Below are 20,172 nucleotides of genomic sequence, written 5' to 3' on the forward strand. Positions count from 1 at the left end.
GATTCCAGTATGAATCAGTTGACCCTTAATAATACATGACAATAAATAAATCAGAACAAACCATTAAATAATAATACATTAAATAAGCCAAGAAAATGTGTATTTAAATCCCTATTTTATTATTCACATGTGTATATGTTACATGTGAGTGAAAGAAACAAAGAGAGAGAACCAGGGGAAATTTTTGGTGACAAGTAACTCTTTTTCTGTAGAAGACTTACCTCCTAAATATCTACTGAGTATATTTTCTGTTTAGATTTTATTTCTGCTGTACTTTCCTTTTTCATTTGGTGTAAGCCTATTAAACCACATAGGAAAACAGAGCTGTCAGGATATCTCTTCAAAAAACACACTTGAGGTAGCTAAGAGCCAAAATCATTTGATGAATTTTTTAAAAGCTGGCTGCTTTTTAAAGGCATTTATAATTCAAGGTGTTTGATTAACTTTTAAAGAGTTGAGTGTTGGTAGATTTAAAATCAAAAGGAAAGACTTGGAGTGGTCCAGTGGATTTTTAAAGATGGATAGAACTAGGAAAACTGTGGTCTTACCCTTCTTAGCTTTGATACTATTTATGTGATTTTTGTTCCAATCACATAACAGATCCCCTTTAATCTTCTGTATGTGACATGGGCTAACATGGGCTGGTAGTGATTGTTTTTTATCTATTCAACAGATATTCTAAAAATTACTGAGGTAGTCCATCAAGTTTTTTTAACTTGCTAAAGACAAGTAGTATAAATATATAGTAGATAACGGTTTATAAATAGTTTTGTGTAAAGCAGATTTTATGTAGACATTAGGCAGTTGAAGGAGTCACAGTAGAAGTTAAAGACACATACATCATAACAAAGGGGAAGGGGTGAGAGCTTTAGGAGTGGGAACTATAAACCTTAATGAAAACATCTGTATATCCAACAGAATGAAACAATCATGTCACAAACATGTTGGTAATCAATAGGAACCAGATAAAGGATAAGGGCAATCTGGTGGATAGGTCCGAGCTCTTCAAACAGAAATGGCTATTTGGAATGTTGTGCTCAAATGTGAGCACTTTGTTTTATAATGAATATTCGCACACTGATGTTAGTCATTCTGTTCTTAATTTATTGATTGATTCATTCATCTTTAGTTCTTGAACCAAATTATATTCTATGACTAAATCTGTGGTAAGCGCTAGACATTGCAAATGTGATTGTTGTACTTCTCATTAAAGACTTTATAAGTTAGTATAGAGAAACATCACAGAAACAAGTAAGTCTGAAAATGTGCTGTAAGGTCTAAGATGCACGATTATCAAGTAGAGTGGAGGCACAGAGATAATTAAGAAGGGTGTCCATGGGTGTGAAATCATCTCACCTGAGATGAGTCTAAGGAATTGGGATGATTAGTTTAAAAACAGATTATTGGGGCACCTGGGTGTCTCAGTCGGTTAAGCGTCCGACTTTGACTCAGCTCATGACCTCACGGTTTGTGAGTTCAAGCCCTGCGTTGGGCTTTGTGCTGAGAGCTCAGAGCCTGGAACCTGCTTCCGATTCAGTGTCTCCTTCTCTGTCTGTCCCTCCCCTACTTGTGCTCTGTCTCCCTCTGTCTCTCAAAAATAAATAAACATGTAAAAAACAGGTTACTTACAAAGGTATGGGAAATGATAAATATATTTTACACATTTGAACAGTTATTTGATACATGAAACAGTTACCTACTTGTTCCAGCAGGTATAGTCAAAATCACAAGGGGAAAAAAAATACAGCGAGAGGGAACATAACAAGGAAAGGAAAGGACTCATGTTTTAAGAGTGTCTGCACTGTGGTAGGCTTGTGCCAGGCACTTTGTAAGCACTCTTTTAGTTAATCCTTGTAACAACTTTCCCAATGCTCATCTTGTCTGAGATGCCACTACGGGTCCATATTCAGAGCCAGGGGTGATCACCCTAATTTCTATGCTTTAAGAGAGATGTATTGACCAAACATATGGGGGGAGAGCTAAGACTTTTTTTTTTGGAAAAGCAATAACTTTAGATGATATAAATGACAATTAGCATGGCCAGTGGTAGAAGATGCTAATAATTATATAAATATGACTGTGTCTATGAGAACTGAAATGATTAGTTGTATCTTTAGAAAATAAAGCAAAATTGGATATTCTAGTTATGAGACTATCATAATATAATCTATATGCATAATTATTCCTTTATAATATGGGAAATTGGAGAGATATTATATCCAATGTGTTTCAAAAGGTTATAAAAGATGTGAAACATTTCAAAATACAAATTTACATCGATTTAATGTTCTATTCCAAATTCCCTAGATTCCTATTCAAATCCATCTGAGAGCTGAAATGTTTCTCCTAGCCAAGCTTGATATGCAGATTGATTTCAGCCAGATGTTACCACCTCCTATGCCATAAGACGTGATATTTTACTAGTTTACTACCACTAAATATAGAAAGATAACAAATACAAATATAGAAAGAAAATGAAAAAAGTGATACTTCCTTTTGCACATTGTATGAGGCACTGGATTAGAAGCCTAAGTAATTTACAGGAAATTAGTATTCTGATACACAATAGTGAATTACTTTTATTTCATGATATTGAATACTTTAAAAAGGAAGCAGCTTCCTGCTTAGGTTACTCTGAGCAACCAAGTACAAATTTTCCCGTAAATTCTAGAAACTCAAATTAAACGTTTACCTTACAAATCTCGGTCATAAGTTCCTGCTAAGTCCCTGTGTTACTGCAATGTCAAATTCTGTTTTAAGGGTCAGGGAAATGTTTCTGAGTTGCAAAATTGTTGACACCATTTGCCCTACCTTATAAAATGACTTCATATAGGTGACAGTAATGTCAGATAGACTGAAACACATATGATCAAGGTTAACTAATGGCAGCAAAAATAGCGTTGAGTAGTTGATGTATCTCATACCCTAAGGTTTATTAAAAGTATATTTTTAATTTGGTGGGTGGTGGGTCAAATTTTATTTCCTGGGACATACTCTTTATAATGTTGAAATTGAAAATAGTTTTCCAATCTGCCCGTGAGGGGGAGCATTACTGTCACTTTTCCTCTTCAGTAGGTGAAATAAAGTACCCTATAAAGAAAAAAAAAGAGAATCATACAGAATTAAAATATGCCAAGAACTCAATACTTGTTTTATTTGATTATTTATTATTTAGAAATTTGTATCCAGACAAAGGGGCTTATTTCCAAGTAGATTTGCACTAAAAATTTTAAAACAGTGATTGCACCACTGGGAAATTCCTAGTCGAGGTCTCAAAGAGTAAATAAGCAAGAAAAAAAAAGCAGAAAGATTGGAACAATCAACACAGTCTAGAAAAATATGCCATAGGATTCTTTCAAAAGCTTACATCTCTGTAAAATGAACTTGGTTTGTTCTTTGGGAGTTCAATGTTATTTCATTGTGTATTTTGCTTTTTGTGTGAAATCAATCTGAGCACCCCAAAGCAAGTTAATTTTCTACCTAATGAGTAAAGACATTATCTACACTGAAGAAAATATTACCAAACCTTCTAAATACTTTCTTCATTATAGACATTGAACAAAACCTGCAAAGATATGTTTTGTTGCCTAAAGAAGGTACATAAATCATTTAGCCAGTTCTATTACAAAGGGGAGATACCTCACAGGGGAACTAATACTACATTATCTACAACTTAAGAATAGAACTTAATGTGGGCCTTGGGTTTGTCCACTATCATTACATACTCATAAACATTTTAAAATAATTTTCCCTGGGCTCAAAACTCAAGGTTGCAGTTGCTGGGAGGGATACAATAATGTTACTGTATAGTTACTGTCTTTAAAATGTCTAAAGCCAATGAAGGAGATAAGTGATATTTAAGAAGTGATTATAAAATCCAATACAAGAAAATAAAAATAGTGATAAATTAATATACACATAACTTCTTAACCTAAAGGATAGTATGAGATACAAGTGACTAAATTGTATTTTCTTTCTCTGTTGTTTGCCCAAACCCAAATAGACACCCACTCAGAGTAACTACAGAAAAACTCTGTCAGGACTCTTTTCCCTCAATAAGTGGATCTCCAAAATGACTTAATATTAGAAGCAACTGCTCCATTCACATATTGAATTTGGTAATTCATGAAATCTAAGACTCTTTAATGATCAGAAGGTCTGCTTTTTTCATTGCTAAGTGTGTGGCATTTTTTGTGTTACTCATGGTAGAAACAAAGACTACAGAGGCTTTAAAAGAAGGGACTATTTTGAAGTGATTTTCACACTGACCAGTGATTTTTCCTGCTCATGAATGAATACACCTTCATTTGTTCGGTTTTTCACTAAGAAATTACTGAGGAGATGCCAAGAGATAATGGCTGAAGAGTTTTGAGTTGCCTCCAGAACTGAGATAACATAAACTTTCAGTTGTTTAAACCTTTTATTTCATTGTTTAGAGTAGAGTAGCCAGCAAATTCCATAGTAGGATAATATTTATGCTTAAATATTGACCAATATAGATCCGTCTTTCTACATATACCTAGTACACACACACACACACACACACACACACATGAACACTCCACAATATTATTTATTAAATTTATAACATGTTACCAGCATGAACAACAGCATAACTGGTTGTTTAGGTGGCATTTCCTAAAATTCTGTCTTCCCAGATTGGTTCAGATGTGTTTCTAAATACTTCCAGAATGCCCACAGTCTGTATTGTTGTTCTTACCAGATTGCATTTAAATGAACTCTTAATTAAGATTAACTCTTTTTTTTAACCATCATCGTATAAGTAACACAAAAGTAGACATTATGTTTGATTCATATTTCTAGCCTTAACATCAAGTACATAATCCCTACCACATAATTTATTCACAATGTTTATCAACATGAACTGACCTTATTGAAGAGTGTGAATTTAGACCCCTTTCATCCTTACGTTAGGAAACTGTGCGTTTCAGAAATACTTCTGCCATTTCTTTTTTCAAATTGGTTACCTTGAAACTAAATTTTTTAATTGTTTCTGGGTTTTTTTTAGATCAAAGTCTATAGAGTTTAATTAATAAACTTGGGGAAATGAAATAGAAAATTACCACTTATAGATCTATTTAACTAGCAAATAAGGGAATCCGGATTTGCAAATGTTTGCTTACCACATTTTGGAAATCTAATTCTCAAGAAAGAATTCTTCTGAGAAACTCTTGAAATAGAAAGCCACACTATTCCTTTGGTATATACCTTTTTACACTGATCTCACTGGGAATATGCCAACAACATAAGGCACGCCTGAAACACATCCATCTGAACCCGTGGTCATTTTTCTTGATCATAGGACTTTCTAGACCAATGCTCGGGTTCATTTTGGTTTCTGTCTATATGTTATGATCTGCTTTTTGCCTTCCAAACTTTATAAAAATCTTGTCTGATTACAGTTTTTTCCAATACTTAACTCCACCGTGAATTTATGATTCCATTTTCTACACTTTTATCATTTCAGATGCATTGGAAGGACAGCTGAGGGATAGATAAATCTGTTTCAGCTTTCCATTTGAACTAAAAACTTTAATTGTTTAAAAAACAATATTATTTTAAGGTTGCATATTATTAATTGGATATTTTTGTCACGAGGAATTTACTGATAAAAGAGAAAATGCTGCCGGGGTGCCTGTGTGCCTCAGTCAGTTAAGCGTCTGACTTCAGCTCAGGTCATGATCTCACAGCTTGTGAGTTCAAGCCCTGTGTTGGGCTCTGTGCTGACAGCTCAGAGCCTGAAGGCTGCTTTGGATTCTGTGTCTCCCTCTCTGTCTGCTCCTCCCCCGCTCACACTCTGTCTCTCTCTCTCAACAATAAATACCCAATAAAAAAAAATTTTTTTAAAGAAAATGCTGCCAATCATTGCTTGATCACACCATGAGGCTTTTTTTTTTTAATTGTAGGTCTCAGTGGTCTTGGAAAGAAAATGACCAAACAAATCTTTCTTTCTTGTTTTCGTAGAGATTTGCTTGCTTACCAAGGGACGCCGCACTGCCAGTGTTCGAGCTGATACATATTGTCGTCTTTATTCACTATCCGTGGACAATTTCAATGAGGTCCTGGAGGAATATCCAATGATGCGGAGAGCCTTTGAGACGGTTGCCATTGACCGACTAGATCGGATAGGTATTCTCTTCAGTTTTATTATCTTTTACATGTACAATTAGGTTATACTCTAGTGGACTGATATGTGTTTGCAGTTGTAAATCCTAAATGCTATCATAGGTTGCCTTTTAATTAGCATAGAAATAGCAGTTAGCTCTAGCCCTATTTCTACTATCTAACTTTCTCTTCTTAAGTGTTCTGGATTTATTTAATCATCTCTATTTTTACTAGCTGCTCAGTCTGATTTCCCCAGTGATGCCAATACAATTTGAATCTTCAGGTAAAAAGCAATGATAAAATTTTAGGTAGCACTAAAATAGAACTAAAATTATAATAGTATGAGTCTATATTACAAACCAAATTTTGCTACAAGGTTTTTAAAAATTTTTTACGTATCACCTTTACACTTTTATCTATATATTGAGAACTGAAAACTTGTGTGTTTTAATTGTCTCAGTAGAAGCTTCTTGAAATGTTTGTAATACAGACTCAAGCAGGAAAAACCTTGATAGAAATGCCCTACATAGATGCTTTACTTTGTAAACATTGACTTAAAGTCTTCTCTGCTCTCAAATAAGAATATATAAATTAGACTTTACTAGTTACACTAGTTTAAAGGTTTGAATAATTGCTATAGTAAAGTTAAATCAGATTGGCTTGCTATTAGCTTCCTAAAATATGCTGGAACATTCTGATATCAGAAGGTAGTAAGCATTTACTCTCTACACCTAAATCCTCTTCCCCCACCCTACCCTGCCCTGCCCCCGCTTCACTCTACTCAATTTTCATAATCTATACAATTTTCAGTATAGATATCATTTCCCTGTAGAAATCTCCCCTGACCTCCCACCGCTACGCGGCTGAATATCCTAGGTATGTTCTCCCATCCCCGCCTAGGAATTTCCTCCTTCACAATACTGCCTTTATTATTGTAATTGCTCTAACAATGCTAAGATTTGTGAATGTAGAGAACATGTCTAATTCACTGTTACATTCACAGTACCTAGTACACAAGGAATATTCTTGAAGAGAGGTGGTAGGGAGGGATGAAGGAATCCGTGATCTCAAAGGTGATGGGGTTGGGATCACTTGGAAGTAAACAGGTGCTTCATTCTCATTAAAGGTAAGGCTTTTTGAAGGATGTAGTCTTATGTCAGCTTTTCTTCCGCACATTATGTCTTTCTTTCCTTCTATATAAGTGGGATGACAGAGGCATAAGAGTCTGAAATTAGGTTAGGAGAAGTAAAGGTAGTATTTGGACATTATCGTTAGACAAAACACACATAGCAGAAATTCATATTGACAACTCAGACCCGTAACAGGACACAGTGTGGAGAGAGACAGTGCCCATAAAAGTGGGTATTCCTGAAAGCATCTTTACTTCATTTGAAAATACCCTTTTTGTGGTTTGTGACTGCTCACGGTAGAGCGAGAGACTGATATCTGAGCACATGAGGTTTTTCCTAAGCCAGCTAGACATCTTTAGAGAAAGCAATAAATCACTATATTTTAATAGAGAATTTCTGTTAATCTGCGACAGCTTCACTTTCATCTCACTTATTCCAACTAATTTGTATAAGAAAGTTTGCAGTCAATAATATAGGCAATAAAATTGCTAATAAGCACCAAGCCATTGCAGTTTTGATCCTTATAAAATTCTAACAGTACATTAAAAAGTAGAGTATTTGTCTATAAGTTCACAGATAGTAACATTACAAAACGTTGACTATTCACATGATGACAAAGAAATATTTCCCTTTTCCATTTTGTGGCAATTGCTTATAAATGTACACCATATGTAGTTAAGACAATATGCCAAATAAGCATTATATTTATTACCAATATAGGAGTTTTTGCTCTTTAGAAAATTAGAACAATTCTGTAAGGAGAGACAAGTATTTATTTTGGCAATCATTTAAAATGATAGTTTTCCAGCAGCCAAGTAAATTATAACACATATTTCCATTAAAAAATAGTCCTTCTAACTCTAACTTTATTTAGCAATATGGCAAAGCGGATTCACTGTTCAGTTATGATATTTATTTGGGTATTATTTTCTCAGTGATGTCACCAAAAGTTACTGATTTTCCCCTCTTCATCTAATTTTGATTCTATTGATAGTCTGCTAGGGAATGTCTCCTTACTGCAAAGCACTCTAAGGACAATGGCAGGAAGGAGAGGTAATGCTTACTGAGGTCCTCAAGGGAACTGAAAGCTTGCCATACACTGTCCCCTTAATCCTCACAAAGACACTTCAGAAAAGGAAAGATTACGAAGTGGTTCTCAGCCTGGCTGTACATAAAACTCCTTTGAGGAAATTTGCTTTTAAAGTACTGAAGTCTGCCCCCATGTCTGGCTATTCTGATTTAATTGGTAGGGTACAGATGAAAATCATTATGTTTTAAAGGTCCAGGGATGAGAAAAATATGGATGTACGCACTGGCATGGGCACTGGTCAAAAGCAAAGGACTTGCAACAGTGTGCCTGAAACTTGCCCATGAGAATCACCTAAAGATCTTAGTAAAACGCAGCATCTTGTTCAGCAAGATGGGGCTTGAGAGACAGCTTTTCTAGAAAGAGCTCACATTGACACAGGTGCGGCTGGTTCGTTGTCCGTGGTAAGGATCTACAATCAGATTTGCTGTTTTCCTTCCCCAGTCAGGTTACTTACTAGTCATGTTTTCCTGGACACTGTTCTTAACCTTCCCATATCCCATTCTCCTTTTGGGTGAAATCGCATTGTAAACACAGCTACTTGCAAGAGTTGAGGATTAAATAAAATACATCCACCTAAGGCCTTTTGTAGAGTACCTGCCATAGTGTGCGTGTCTATTGTCCTTTCTTGACAAAGTAGCTTTAAACTGACGTTTTGCTTCCAGACCCGTCCTGGTCCACATGCCCTTTCTTTTGCCACTCTTCAAAGTAGCCCTCGCGTCAGATATCTCCCTTTCTTCTGTAAGGTGGTTTTTGCCAGATTACAGGCTTCTCGACTTGACTCGCAGAAGGTAAGATTTCCCAGAGAGCTACAGGAAGTGAGAAGGGCAGGAGCCATCTTTTTGTCTGGCTCTGAAGGTGAGTACCTGGCTTTTAAGCCTCTTCCAGGAAACACTGGCATACTTCCGCTTTCCGGAGCCACTCTCACTTGGGCTTGTCATCAGTCATTTGTAGGCCTTCTAAGCGCCTGTCTTTCTTTCGCTGCCAGGAAAGAAAAATTCAATTCTTCTGCAAAAGTTCCAGAAGGATCTGAACACCGGCGTCTTCAACAATCAGGAGAACGAGATCCTGAAGCAGATCGTGAAACACGACCGGGAGATGGTGCAGGCAATCGCTCCCATCAGTTATCCCCAAATGACAGCCCTGAATGCCACCTCTTCCACCACGACCCCGACCTCCCGCATGAGGACGCAGTCTCCGCCGGTGTATACAGCGACCAGCCTGTCCCACAGCAACCTGCATTCCCCCAGCCCCAGCACACAGACCCCCCAGCCGTCAGCCATCCTGTCACCCTGCTCCTACACCACTGCGGTCTGCAGCCCGCCGGTACAGAGCCCGCTGGCCACTCGAACTTTCCACTACGCGTCCCCCACCGCCTCCCAGCTGTCGCTCACGCAGCAGCAGCAGCAGCAGCAGATCCAGCAGCCCCAGCCCCCGCAGCCCCCGCAGCAGCCCCCGCAGCCCCAGACGCCCGGCAGCTCCACGCCCAAGAACGACGTGCACAGGAGCACCCAGGCGCTCCACAACACCAGCCTGAGCCGAGAGGTCAGGCCCCTGTCGGCCTCGCAGCCCTCGCTGCCCCATGAGGTTTCCACTCTCATTTCCAGACCTCATCCCACTGTGGGCGAGTCCCTGGCCTCCATCCCTCAGCCCGTGACGGCTGTTCATGGCCCGAGCCTTCAGGCGGGGGCCCGGGGCACGGTCCCCCAGCGAGTCACCCTGTTCCGACAGATGTCGTCGGGAGCCATTCCCCCCAACCGAGGAGCCCCTCCCGCACCCCCTCCACCAGCAGCTGCTCTTCCGAGAGAGGCTTCCTCAGTCTTAACTACAGACCCAGAGGCAGAAAAGCCACGATTTGCTTCAAATTTATGATCCCTGCTGATTGTCAAAGCAGAAAGAAAGACTCCGATAAACTGAGAATGTTCTCAGAAATTATTTTCTTCTATCTCCTGATAGATTCCTATAGCCTACTATGAAGAGATATTTTAGACAGCTCTGGCCTACATGCAAAATGTAAAATATATAAATATATATCTACTATTCAATATCTATCTAAATTCCCAAGAGAGGTTCAAAAGACCTGTTTAGCATTCAGTGTTATATGTCTTCCTTTCTTTAAATCATTAAAGGATTTAAAATGTTGTTGTAAGATCATTTATTTTTAACCAACTTTTACCGAATTCCTTTGATATATGTATTTCTCTATTTTATGAAGAGTTCTTGGATTCAATGGAAACAAAACTCTGATTTTAAAAAGGCAACTCAAGTGAGCCACTGAATAGCACCAACCAAATCTTCTTTCATTAGCTGTGTCTCTGCATCTAAATTGTTAATCATGAATTACGGAGGATTGAATGGCAAATCCCACTTTATAGATCTAAATTGTATTTTGGTGCTTTCAATTTTGAATTAGGTTAGATCACGTGGTATGCTCGGCCACGGCTGGAGACTAGCCTCGCCACTGTCCCGAGTATCTCTAACCTCAAACACATCCATTGATCTTTCAGAAAGCTGAGGGGATATTTGTTTTCGTGTGTTACCGGACTTTTACCAAGACTCAATCAATGTTAGCTGTAAATAACTTTTTCAACCCAAATAAAAATAGCTCTTCTGTGTTGTATGAAGGTAAAAGTCATCACTTAAGAATTTAGTTTTATTGCTTCACTTCAAAACTTAGAGTTTTAAATTTTACAAAACCTAACTGTGACAGTTATTCAACTGTAATGCAATGGCTTGAAACCTACAATATTATTTTAACCTGCAATGTTTTATGCAAAATTGTATGCTCAATTCTACAAATTGCTTGTATTACACCAAAAATCATTACTTTTCTTCCTTCTTGCCATAATCAAGCATCTGAAAATAGTCCCTGCATGCTTTTTTGGAAAAACAAAATAGGTTCAGATCAGTCACTGTAGGGAGAGGCTTACAGTATTTCTCATTTCTAGAAAAGTATAACCATTCATTAATTGCCTATCTTAAAATTCCTATAAGGCTGACTTGGATCTCTGACTTAAGTCTAGAAGTGAGGTTTTCACTTTCATTTAATATTATTACTATCGTTTAAATAATGATTTGTAAACCACAGCTTGATTTGGAGTTGCCAGTGTGTTCTGTGTCTTCACTGTTGGTAGGTAGTAGTTAACCCTGGGGTTAATTTAAATTAACTAAATACACTATAGCCTCCTGTCTGGGAACACACACTTTGTTCTATGTATATTGTAATAAAATGGTTAGCAAATCTTAAGGCATGTGGTGACTAACATAGCCCTTAGGTAGGAGGTTTGTTATTTTGAACGTGCTGGAAAACGTATGGACGTGATGACAGAATGCAGGGGGCAAACTGAATGTGAGCATTGTTTGTTCGTTCGTCTGTTTCCTTAACTCTCCATGATCTGTGAACATCTGCTTCTTCTCAAAGAAGTCCCTTAGTAATTATTTGTGCCTAATGCATCCCACGAATGTGGTGGATGACTGGAACACAATCGGAAGATTCCTAATAACCGACTTCTGTAAATAACCCAAGAGAATGACCTGACGTGGAGGTCTTCAGTATCTCTGACACTGGCGATACGTTAAAGAAGAACTGAACAAAGATCACACGAGAAATGGGGCAGGGCCTCCAGATAGACTTGAGGACAGAAAACAAAACGAAGCAAAAACTCTAAAATGGATCCATGCTGCCTGTTATGCCTTTTACGATTATAATACCTATAATACCAAAATGAGTTGTTATGTTTCATTTCTAACAGATCCCAGCTTGTGTGGAAGTACTCAACAATGCTAGTCAATGTAATGTTGTCATTAACATGCTGGTGACATCTGATGGCGGGTCAGGAGCGGTATAAGAAGGGGATTGTTCCGTCTACCTAGATCCTATGGGAAAGCTGCAAGACCATTTACATATCAGTACAAAACTCCTTTATTTTATTAAAATATTGAGAATTCACTTCAATTTATTAAGATCATGTATTGGTCCTTTAAATTATTAAAGGTTTACATTTGATAGCACTAATGGGTTTGGTAGTGAAATATTTTTATATATATAAATTTTTGGTTTTTTATTTTGAGCACTATTGGGAAACATAAGCAAAATTGAATTGCATGGTCTTTCAGTGCAACCATAAAATTTTTATTCACTTTGTAACAGAATGGACAAAAACACACTAAGGTTTATATGTTAAACTCATAAAATGGTACAGGGTAAATTATATACATATATATGTATGAATATATATGCTTAGATTAAGAAAACAAATTGACTCACATTCCTGTAATATAAAAGTCCATTGCTAGTTGAAAAGTGACCTCTTTTCTCTGTACATAGTTAAGCCCGTAAGTATGGAGTTTTAATCTGTACAGAAAGAAATGTATTATTGAAAAGATTGGTCTTTCTGCGGCTGGGAAAATAGTAGAGTAGCTGATTCTTACAACAACTGTATGATCAGGGATGAATTAGAGTATTTCTTTTGTCTTTGCTCAAAGCCATACATATATAAATATATATAAAGATTATTAATAAATTCAACAGAAAATAAACTAAAATCATGAATATTTTATTTTATCAATATGCTCTAACCAAACATTTTGTTTTATTAATGAGTACAGATTTGCCTCTTTCTACCTTTACATCGTAAGATTTCCAAGAGGGCTTATACTTGATAGTCATTATAAAATTAATCATAGATAGTCTATGACTGTAGAGAGGAATGTAAACAGAACATAGGTATTCCAGTTATCCCTCTGTTTTATCTCTTCCCAATGGTACCAGTTGAAGTTTTGGGTTTTTTGTTTTTTGTTTTTGTTTTTTTTAATTCTTTGCTCTGTACCTCCTTCACGTGTGGTTGTGGTTCAATTCCCAAACACGGTTATTTCTGTGCTATTAGATTTGGGGGGGGGGGGGGGAATAACCTTATAATTTATTATACAAACCTATTTTATGATAGCCTTGGGCCTTGCGAAGGCTTTCGATAGTCACAGAACCTCCCTATTCAAGTGGATTTTGAATCAGGCTTAAAAGGCTGACATAGAGTTTATTGCATTGAATGAAGGATTCTTTGAAAACTGTAAGGATAAATGGCAAGAATGGCGATAGACTCTATTCATCAAATAAATAGCTTGTCTCCAGGTCTCAGTGACCACTCCATAAGTGAATGATTCCGTGACAGATGCCGTCCCACTTTAAAAAGATGGTTATTTTGCCATTTATAAACTTAAATGAGCATAACATCTGCAGGACACTACAAAGTACGCAGTCAAGTTAGAATAATTCCTAAAGAACTTGGGTGATTTAAACAATATGATGTGTTTTAAGTTGTAGATGTTATTATTTCAAATCCTGAATTATTTATACTTTAAACTAGAAGTGATCTCCATCATCTTGCAGGCCTACTTTTAAAGTCTCCATGCCTTCTTTTTAAATTTAAGTGTTTCTGTTTGTTAATTTTATAATTTTACTGTGCTACTTTGCTTTTATGCATTTTACTTTCATAATTTATAACAAGTTGTTTCAACAAGATTTGTCTTCTTTATGCCTCTATCCTTCTAGAATATATGCCATAAAACCTGTGTCTGGTTATTTTATTCATATACATTACACCTGGAAAATTTTATCACATTCTCTGCTTATTTGAAAACTACTTTTTCTGTGCAATACAAAAGAAATGTGGTCCTTATTGAATAACTGGAGGCTGAACATCTATTTTGAGTCCTGAAAGTAATGGTCAAAAATTTAAGCAAGTGCGACTGGCTGCATGCACTGAGTTGTTAGCTCCGTTCTATACGTTTATTTAATATATCCTTTTTTCCAGAATAATAAGATGAAGAATAAAGAAGATTTGCTGTTGTATTCAGGGTTAAGTTTACCTGCTACTGGCACTGGAAAGCAGTGACTTTCTTTAAATAATTTTTTTTAATGTTTGTATTTATTTTTGAGAGAGAGAGAGAGAGAGAGCATGCGCTCTCGAGCAAGCGGGGGAGGGGCAGAGAGAGAGGGAAACACAGAGTCCCAAGCAGGCTCCAGGCTGCGAGCTGTCAGAGTGCCTGACTCAGAGCCACCCAGGTGCCTGGAAAGCAGTGACTTTCTTAAGCAATTTTGATTCTGTCCTTTTTAAAAGTGGCATCTATTTTTTAAACACTGGCCAACAATGAAATCAGTCATGAAGAGAACTCCTGCTTTTAAAAGGGAGCAAAGTATAAATTATTTTACCTAAATTCATCAAGGATGTGGGAGCAAATCCAGCCAGAAGATCCATATTCCTCCTCTTGCTGTTTTGGAGTTTTTGACCAAAGGCCGCATTCCTTCCTTTCCCAGTAGCAATGAACATTTCTGTTAATATTTATCGTTTTGTTCTTCATCATTTTCTTTAGAGCTTTAGGGCATGGAAAGCTTGAGCCTTTCTATATAGGAAAAATTTCATGGTATATTCACCGATCTACTGCAAGACAATGATAATTTTATTACAAATTTTTAGAAGAAAATATTGGCAATTTTGTAATACCTGGCTGCTTTTCAGTTTTGAGTATTCTCCCAGAGAAATCATTGTTCCCTTTTCCCCAAATTCAAACATGTTCTCTCTCTGCCGCTGAACAATCAGATAAGGAGATAATCTCCTTAAGCAAAGCCAGCACAAGGGTAACATGAGTGAGGCCCCTTGCACGAAATGCAAAGTGGCAAAAATCTAAATAATTAAAGCAAATAATATTTTATGCCATTTTTTAAAAATCAAAATTAAGCTAACAAGCATGATGAACCAATTGGCAGGATCTTAAACGAAGACAAGATCCAGCCCCAGGCTTTCATGGCTCCTGCCTCACTTACCTCACTCCTCCCCGCCCCGCTACCTATTGAGACTGTGATAGGACAGAAAGGGCTTTGAAGGGTTTCTGTGGTAGAAGCTTTGCCCCAATTTGTCCCATCATACCTTGAGAATCATCCCAAGGCTGTATTAAAAGTCCCTGTACATAAGGTTCTGGATTTGTTTCCAAGAGTAATGTACTAAATGCCAGAGAAAGAATTAACTTTTACTGACAAAGGAAACCTGCTTTTCTAAAAGATGTTCATCACAACGCAGCTAATTGGGCCCATCGGCAGCTTCGCGCAGCTGGCCAGTATCATAGGGGGAAGAAGAGCAGAAACTGAATGAGAAATACTGCTTTTAAACCTTTTAAACCTTCTAAAGAGCTTTTATTATCAGGCCAATGGTTTTACAGTTTTATGCTTTATCTTGTTAGTTTTATGAATCCAAGATTTCCGTTCGGGTGCATACCTGTTGAAATGTGTGTTTTGCTAAGGTGATAGGAAAAGTTATTTGTGACAAATAGGATGCGATATTTACAATCCCACAGAGCCCTGTAGAGAGGCTGGGTCCTAAGGAAAGTCCTAGGTCTGCTGACCAGGATAATGGGGATGAGAAGCTGAAATGGAAATTGCTTTGCCCAAGACAAAGCATGGCAGGGCTGGGGAATAATTTGAGAATGTGAGAGTAACAACCTGTATGAATAGAAAGGAGTGATGGAATGGTTTGGGTTAAAACTCCATAGATTCTCCAAATCTTACTTACAGACATTGTACTTAAAAGACTGACAAACTTAAAAAAAAAAAAAAAAAGATTGACAAAGATGGATATTCTTTGGAGCTATTTCATTCCTCATGTAGAATCAATAGCCATTTATTACCAAGGGGGAACATCTCCTCATTTTTTCCATTATAAATGTTTGAATAACCACATTTGAGCAAAGAATAGCATGTATTTATTCAATTGAACACGTCTGAGTAAATATAATTGCTCAAAAGGTAAAGCTTATTTCATGTTTGTATTAGATTTATGTAATTGAATACAAGTAATTCAGAGTCATTCAGACATGTTTTTAACAATGGAGCAATTTTACAAAAAGGAAACAAATTGCTTTTTGCCAGGCTAATCATATCTTTAGATTTGTAGAGGCAAAGGTATTTTTAAACAAATTTTTAGCTTCTCTTAAATTTATGAGGCTCCTCAGACATGGGAAAAGTTTGCCAGATGTATCCTTGTAATGTATTTGTCCAAAGACTTAGTTTTCAAGCATTTCAAAATAAAAGTTGTTTGCCTAACTATTCTCTAAGATCTATTACCAACCTAACATATTACAATTCTATTGAAAATGTGCAGTTCTGAATTGCCCAAAGTATGATATTCTGATATCGAACATAATGAAGTATTTCATTTGAGAAATACTAAATAATATTTAATAGATAAGGCATGTATACACTATGTAGCATGAATTCTCCTTAGATCTCCTTACCAAAGATCAAGGTATATTAATTACATTGGCTTGTTAACATACATATTAATAGATCCAAGTGATTATTGTCCTCCTTGCAGTAATTATCTTAGAATGCTAAACACATATCCAAAAAATACATGAATCAAAATACGTTTGACTCCCCCAGTAGTTCAGAGCAGCCTTCAGCACCCTTGGCGAATCGATATGAATATTCTCAACAGTGGTTTGTCTCAGTAATAGTAGATCCCATTTTGGGAGTTAGCCAAAACTCATCTGAAGTCCTGTTTTCTCTAACAGCAAAAGATCTAGTTTAGCATCACTATTTGCAGTCAAAACTGAAATGTGATTTTTTTTATGTGTGGTTCATAAATTTTGTCTGAAGTCCTAGACATGTTCCAAAAACCTGTCTCTCTCTCGCTGTCACTCTCTCTCACTCTCTCCTTCCCTCTGTGTCTCATATATATATATATATATATATATATATATATATATATATATTTATCTTCCCAAATTCAAACTCTCAAGAATCTAAAGGTCTGTGATATGTACTTATAAAGTTCTAATAATTTTATAGCTTTATAAGTACCTTAAGTTATTTTTACCCTCACAGAACAATGATCAAAGCCATCAATTTGGGCTTGTTTTGCATAGTTATTTTTAAATGAGTGATTATTTACATATGACATTCTACATTTCTATGAATAAATGACATTGACTTTTAATTTCTCCACATGTGAAACTCTCAGATAATAACTTCTTAAAATGGTGCCTGTTGTAATCAGAGTCTAGTCTTTCTAAAGCTAGGTTATTATTCTCCTTTACATGAGCTACATAAGCGGAATCTTTTACATGATTTTAATTGCTTCAAGCTATGAATGTTGGCAAGTTTTGAGACTTCAGCTAGTTTGTTTTGTTCAAACAACTTCTCAGCTAAATTGATTACAAACATATGTCAAAGCTTTAGTTTAAACTTGACAAAAGGGTTCTAAGTAAGTCAATGCAAAGATTCTTTCCAGGTAGAACTATTTTGTAAGAAAAAAAAGGTTGGTTTGACCATCATCTTTTCAAGAAAATCACTGGTTAAAAATCATTAACCTCCTTATAAATCAGAATATTAGTTGAGTAAGGAAGTATTCTCAGTAGAGATCTTAATTTCTTAAAAGTCTGTCAGAAAACTGCTCAAGCATTTTATCATGAATGTTAACTACTTTCCAAATAGCCCAGAAACATGTCCCAGAAAAAGTTCTGACCCTAAGTAGGTTTGGAAAATACCTTTTTTGTCTAAGTTCTAACATACATTGTAGGAGAGTAAAAGATAAACTTGTCCTGCACACATTTTTTAGTGACTTCAATAGTTGTATCTACGTAAGGAATTTAGTTTATATCTGCAAAATGTTAGGTGTCTGCAATAGCTCATCTAAAGTAATTCTTGCGTGTGGTCTCAAGCACAACATATTTCTTAAAACGTGTATTTTTGACGGGGGAAAAAAACTTGCTAAGTTTCTTGCAAGAGAAGCTGTGACTATAGGTGCTATTATCCCCGAATTACAAAGTATTTGACAGACACAAAGGTTCATGTTATATAAGGAGAGGAGACCATGGTTTTGGAAATTTTGAAAATTTATTTTAGGTCGGAGGGCAAGATAAAATGCAAGGATTGACCACCAGCCAAAAACAAAGACACAGCACATCTCAGTTTTTAAACTGTCCTAGCTTCATCTTTTTATACATAAACAAGACTTCGATCTGCTGCCCTTATCAAACTTATCAAGGGCTACAAGCCCTTGGATTCACTAGGAAACAAGCTTTGCTGATGGTACACATTGGAAAAGCAATTGAAGCACAGTGCATGGAAAGAGGGAAAATGATACCAAAGGAGATCAAATATATAACTGAAAAGAGCTTTCAATATTCATTGTGATAACAAGGAGTGTCACAGTATTAGTTCTAAAGAACAAAAGGGAGTCTGGCCTTGAAGAGTTTATGAAGATTTTTTAGAATATATAATACAGAATTTGGTTTATTATAAAGGGGCTGATTTTGATCATCACTTAATTCCAATTCTCTCTTCTTTGCTTCTGGCATGTTGTTATAGAGTCCTCAATCTCTTTAAAGATGTATTTTATGGGCCTTACTTAACAATGTATTTAATAATCTCCTTATTTGTTATGACACATCATGCCAAATAATAGTGTGTTTTTGTTTATAGTGGAGCTAAAAATGTATGCCTCAAGCAAAGATATGCATTTCAAAGGAAGTCACAAAAATCTTCATAAATAACAATTTTTTTAAAATAAGGGAGGACCAGTAGTTTATAATAACAATGGAAATGCAAAGGAGAAAGAAGACACAGGTTATAGGAACACAGGTTCAAGATACTAGAAATATAGGACACACTAGGAAGGAGGAAAATGTTGGAAAACAAGACATTTTTATGCTTATGCTTCAGAACTAATACACATAAATTACTTCCAATGCATAACACATTAACGATAGCATCACAATAAATCCTAGGCACTTCCCTTTTGGAAGAATATGACCATTTTGGAGAGAGGACGATGTGAACTGAGCTAAGAATGTGAAAAGACCTAAAAATGCCTGTTGAGAAATAAAAAAAAAAAAAAAAAAAAAAAAACAACCAAAGGCAGCTTTCAACCTAGAGGGAAGCAAACCTACTCATAGACAAAGAGTGGCTCAGCAGGAAGGAAATTGCTAGGTGCACAGGGAGGGTTCCTGTTACTAACAGAGCACACTCAGGAGTGAAAAGTTGTCACAGTTTCCCAGAATTTAAACATAGGAAGTCCATGAATACTGTGTACACTCACACAAAACTGCACACTGCCAAAGATATATGCCTTCTCATGTACTTACAATAAAGCTCTAGGGGCGCCTGGGTGGCTCAGTCGGTTAAGCGTCCTACTTCAGTTCAGGTCATGATCTCACTGTTGGTGGGTTCAAGCCCCGCGTGAGGCTCCGCGCTGACAGCTCACAGCCTGGACCCTGCTTCAGATTCTGTCCCCCTCTCTCTCTGCACCTCCCCCCTTGCGCTGTGTCTCTGTCTCTTGAAAATAAGTAAATGTTTAAGAAAAAAAACACTAGGAGAGTTGTTTACATAAAGAATCTAGTCTACAATCTAGTGGGTGCCAAACCCTAGAGTGTGGGTTTGTATGAGGAAAATGAGAAATTTTCAAAACAGTTCTGATATAACTGTATACCAGTATTTATATATTACTTTTTTAATTATTTTACTACAAATACCTTTCTATTAGGCTTCATTCATATTACATGTAAGGCATAACATATTATTTTTTTTAACTTGACTCTGTAATGTGGTAATGGAGCTGTTATAAAATATTAGCTATAAAAAGGAGACATTGGTAGGGTTAGGAACCATTGTGCTAAATGCTGATGTGTACAGGGATTTGTGCTGCACCGTCCGTTGTAGCCTCGCTGCTGAACAGATATTCTAATTTTTATATGATCGTACCTTTTATAAGAGAAAGTAAATATTTGGGGTTAAGAAGAATAAAAGTGAGTAAGAGGAGGCAGTAGCAAGGAAAAAAT

The 20,172-nt window shown here is 36.5% G+C and overlaps 1 protein-coding gene and 1 long non-coding RNA gene across 2 annotated transcripts in view; one reads left to right on the plus strand and one right to left on the minus strand.

Annotated features, from left to right (window-relative positions):
• The window catches only part of HCN1 (hyperpolarization activated cyclic nucleotide gated potassium channel 1), a 390,472-nt gene extending 376,561 nt beyond the window's left edge, over window positions 1–13,911 (plus strand). The window contains exons 7-8 of the mRNA XM_011286847.4: window positions 5,986–6,150; window positions 9,332–13,911. Coding sequence (XP_011285149.2) covers window positions 5,986–6,150; window positions 9,332–10,215 — 1,049 coding nt within the window. The 3' untranslated portion in view covers window positions 10,216–13,911. The remainder of the gene's footprint in view (window positions 1–5,985; window positions 6,151–9,331) is intronic.
• On the minus strand, window positions 2,913–6,136 carry LOC123380059. The gene is made up of 2 exons (XR_006585291.1): window positions 6,002–6,136; window positions 2,913–3,090 (listed from the first exon to the last, which is right to left on the minus strand). It is a non-coding gene; the product is annotated as an uncharacterized LOC123380059 (long non-coding RNA).
• Window positions 13,912–20,172: the final 6,261 nt, after the last annotated feature.

The sequence above is a fragment of the Felis catus genome, chromosome A1, assembly GCF_018350175.1.
Source record: "Felis catus isolate Fca126 chromosome A1, F.catus_Fca126_mat1.0, whole genome shotgun sequence".
In the NCBI taxonomy this organism is placed as follows: domain Eukaryota; kingdom Metazoa; phylum Chordata; class Mammalia; order Carnivora; family Felidae; genus Felis; species Felis catus.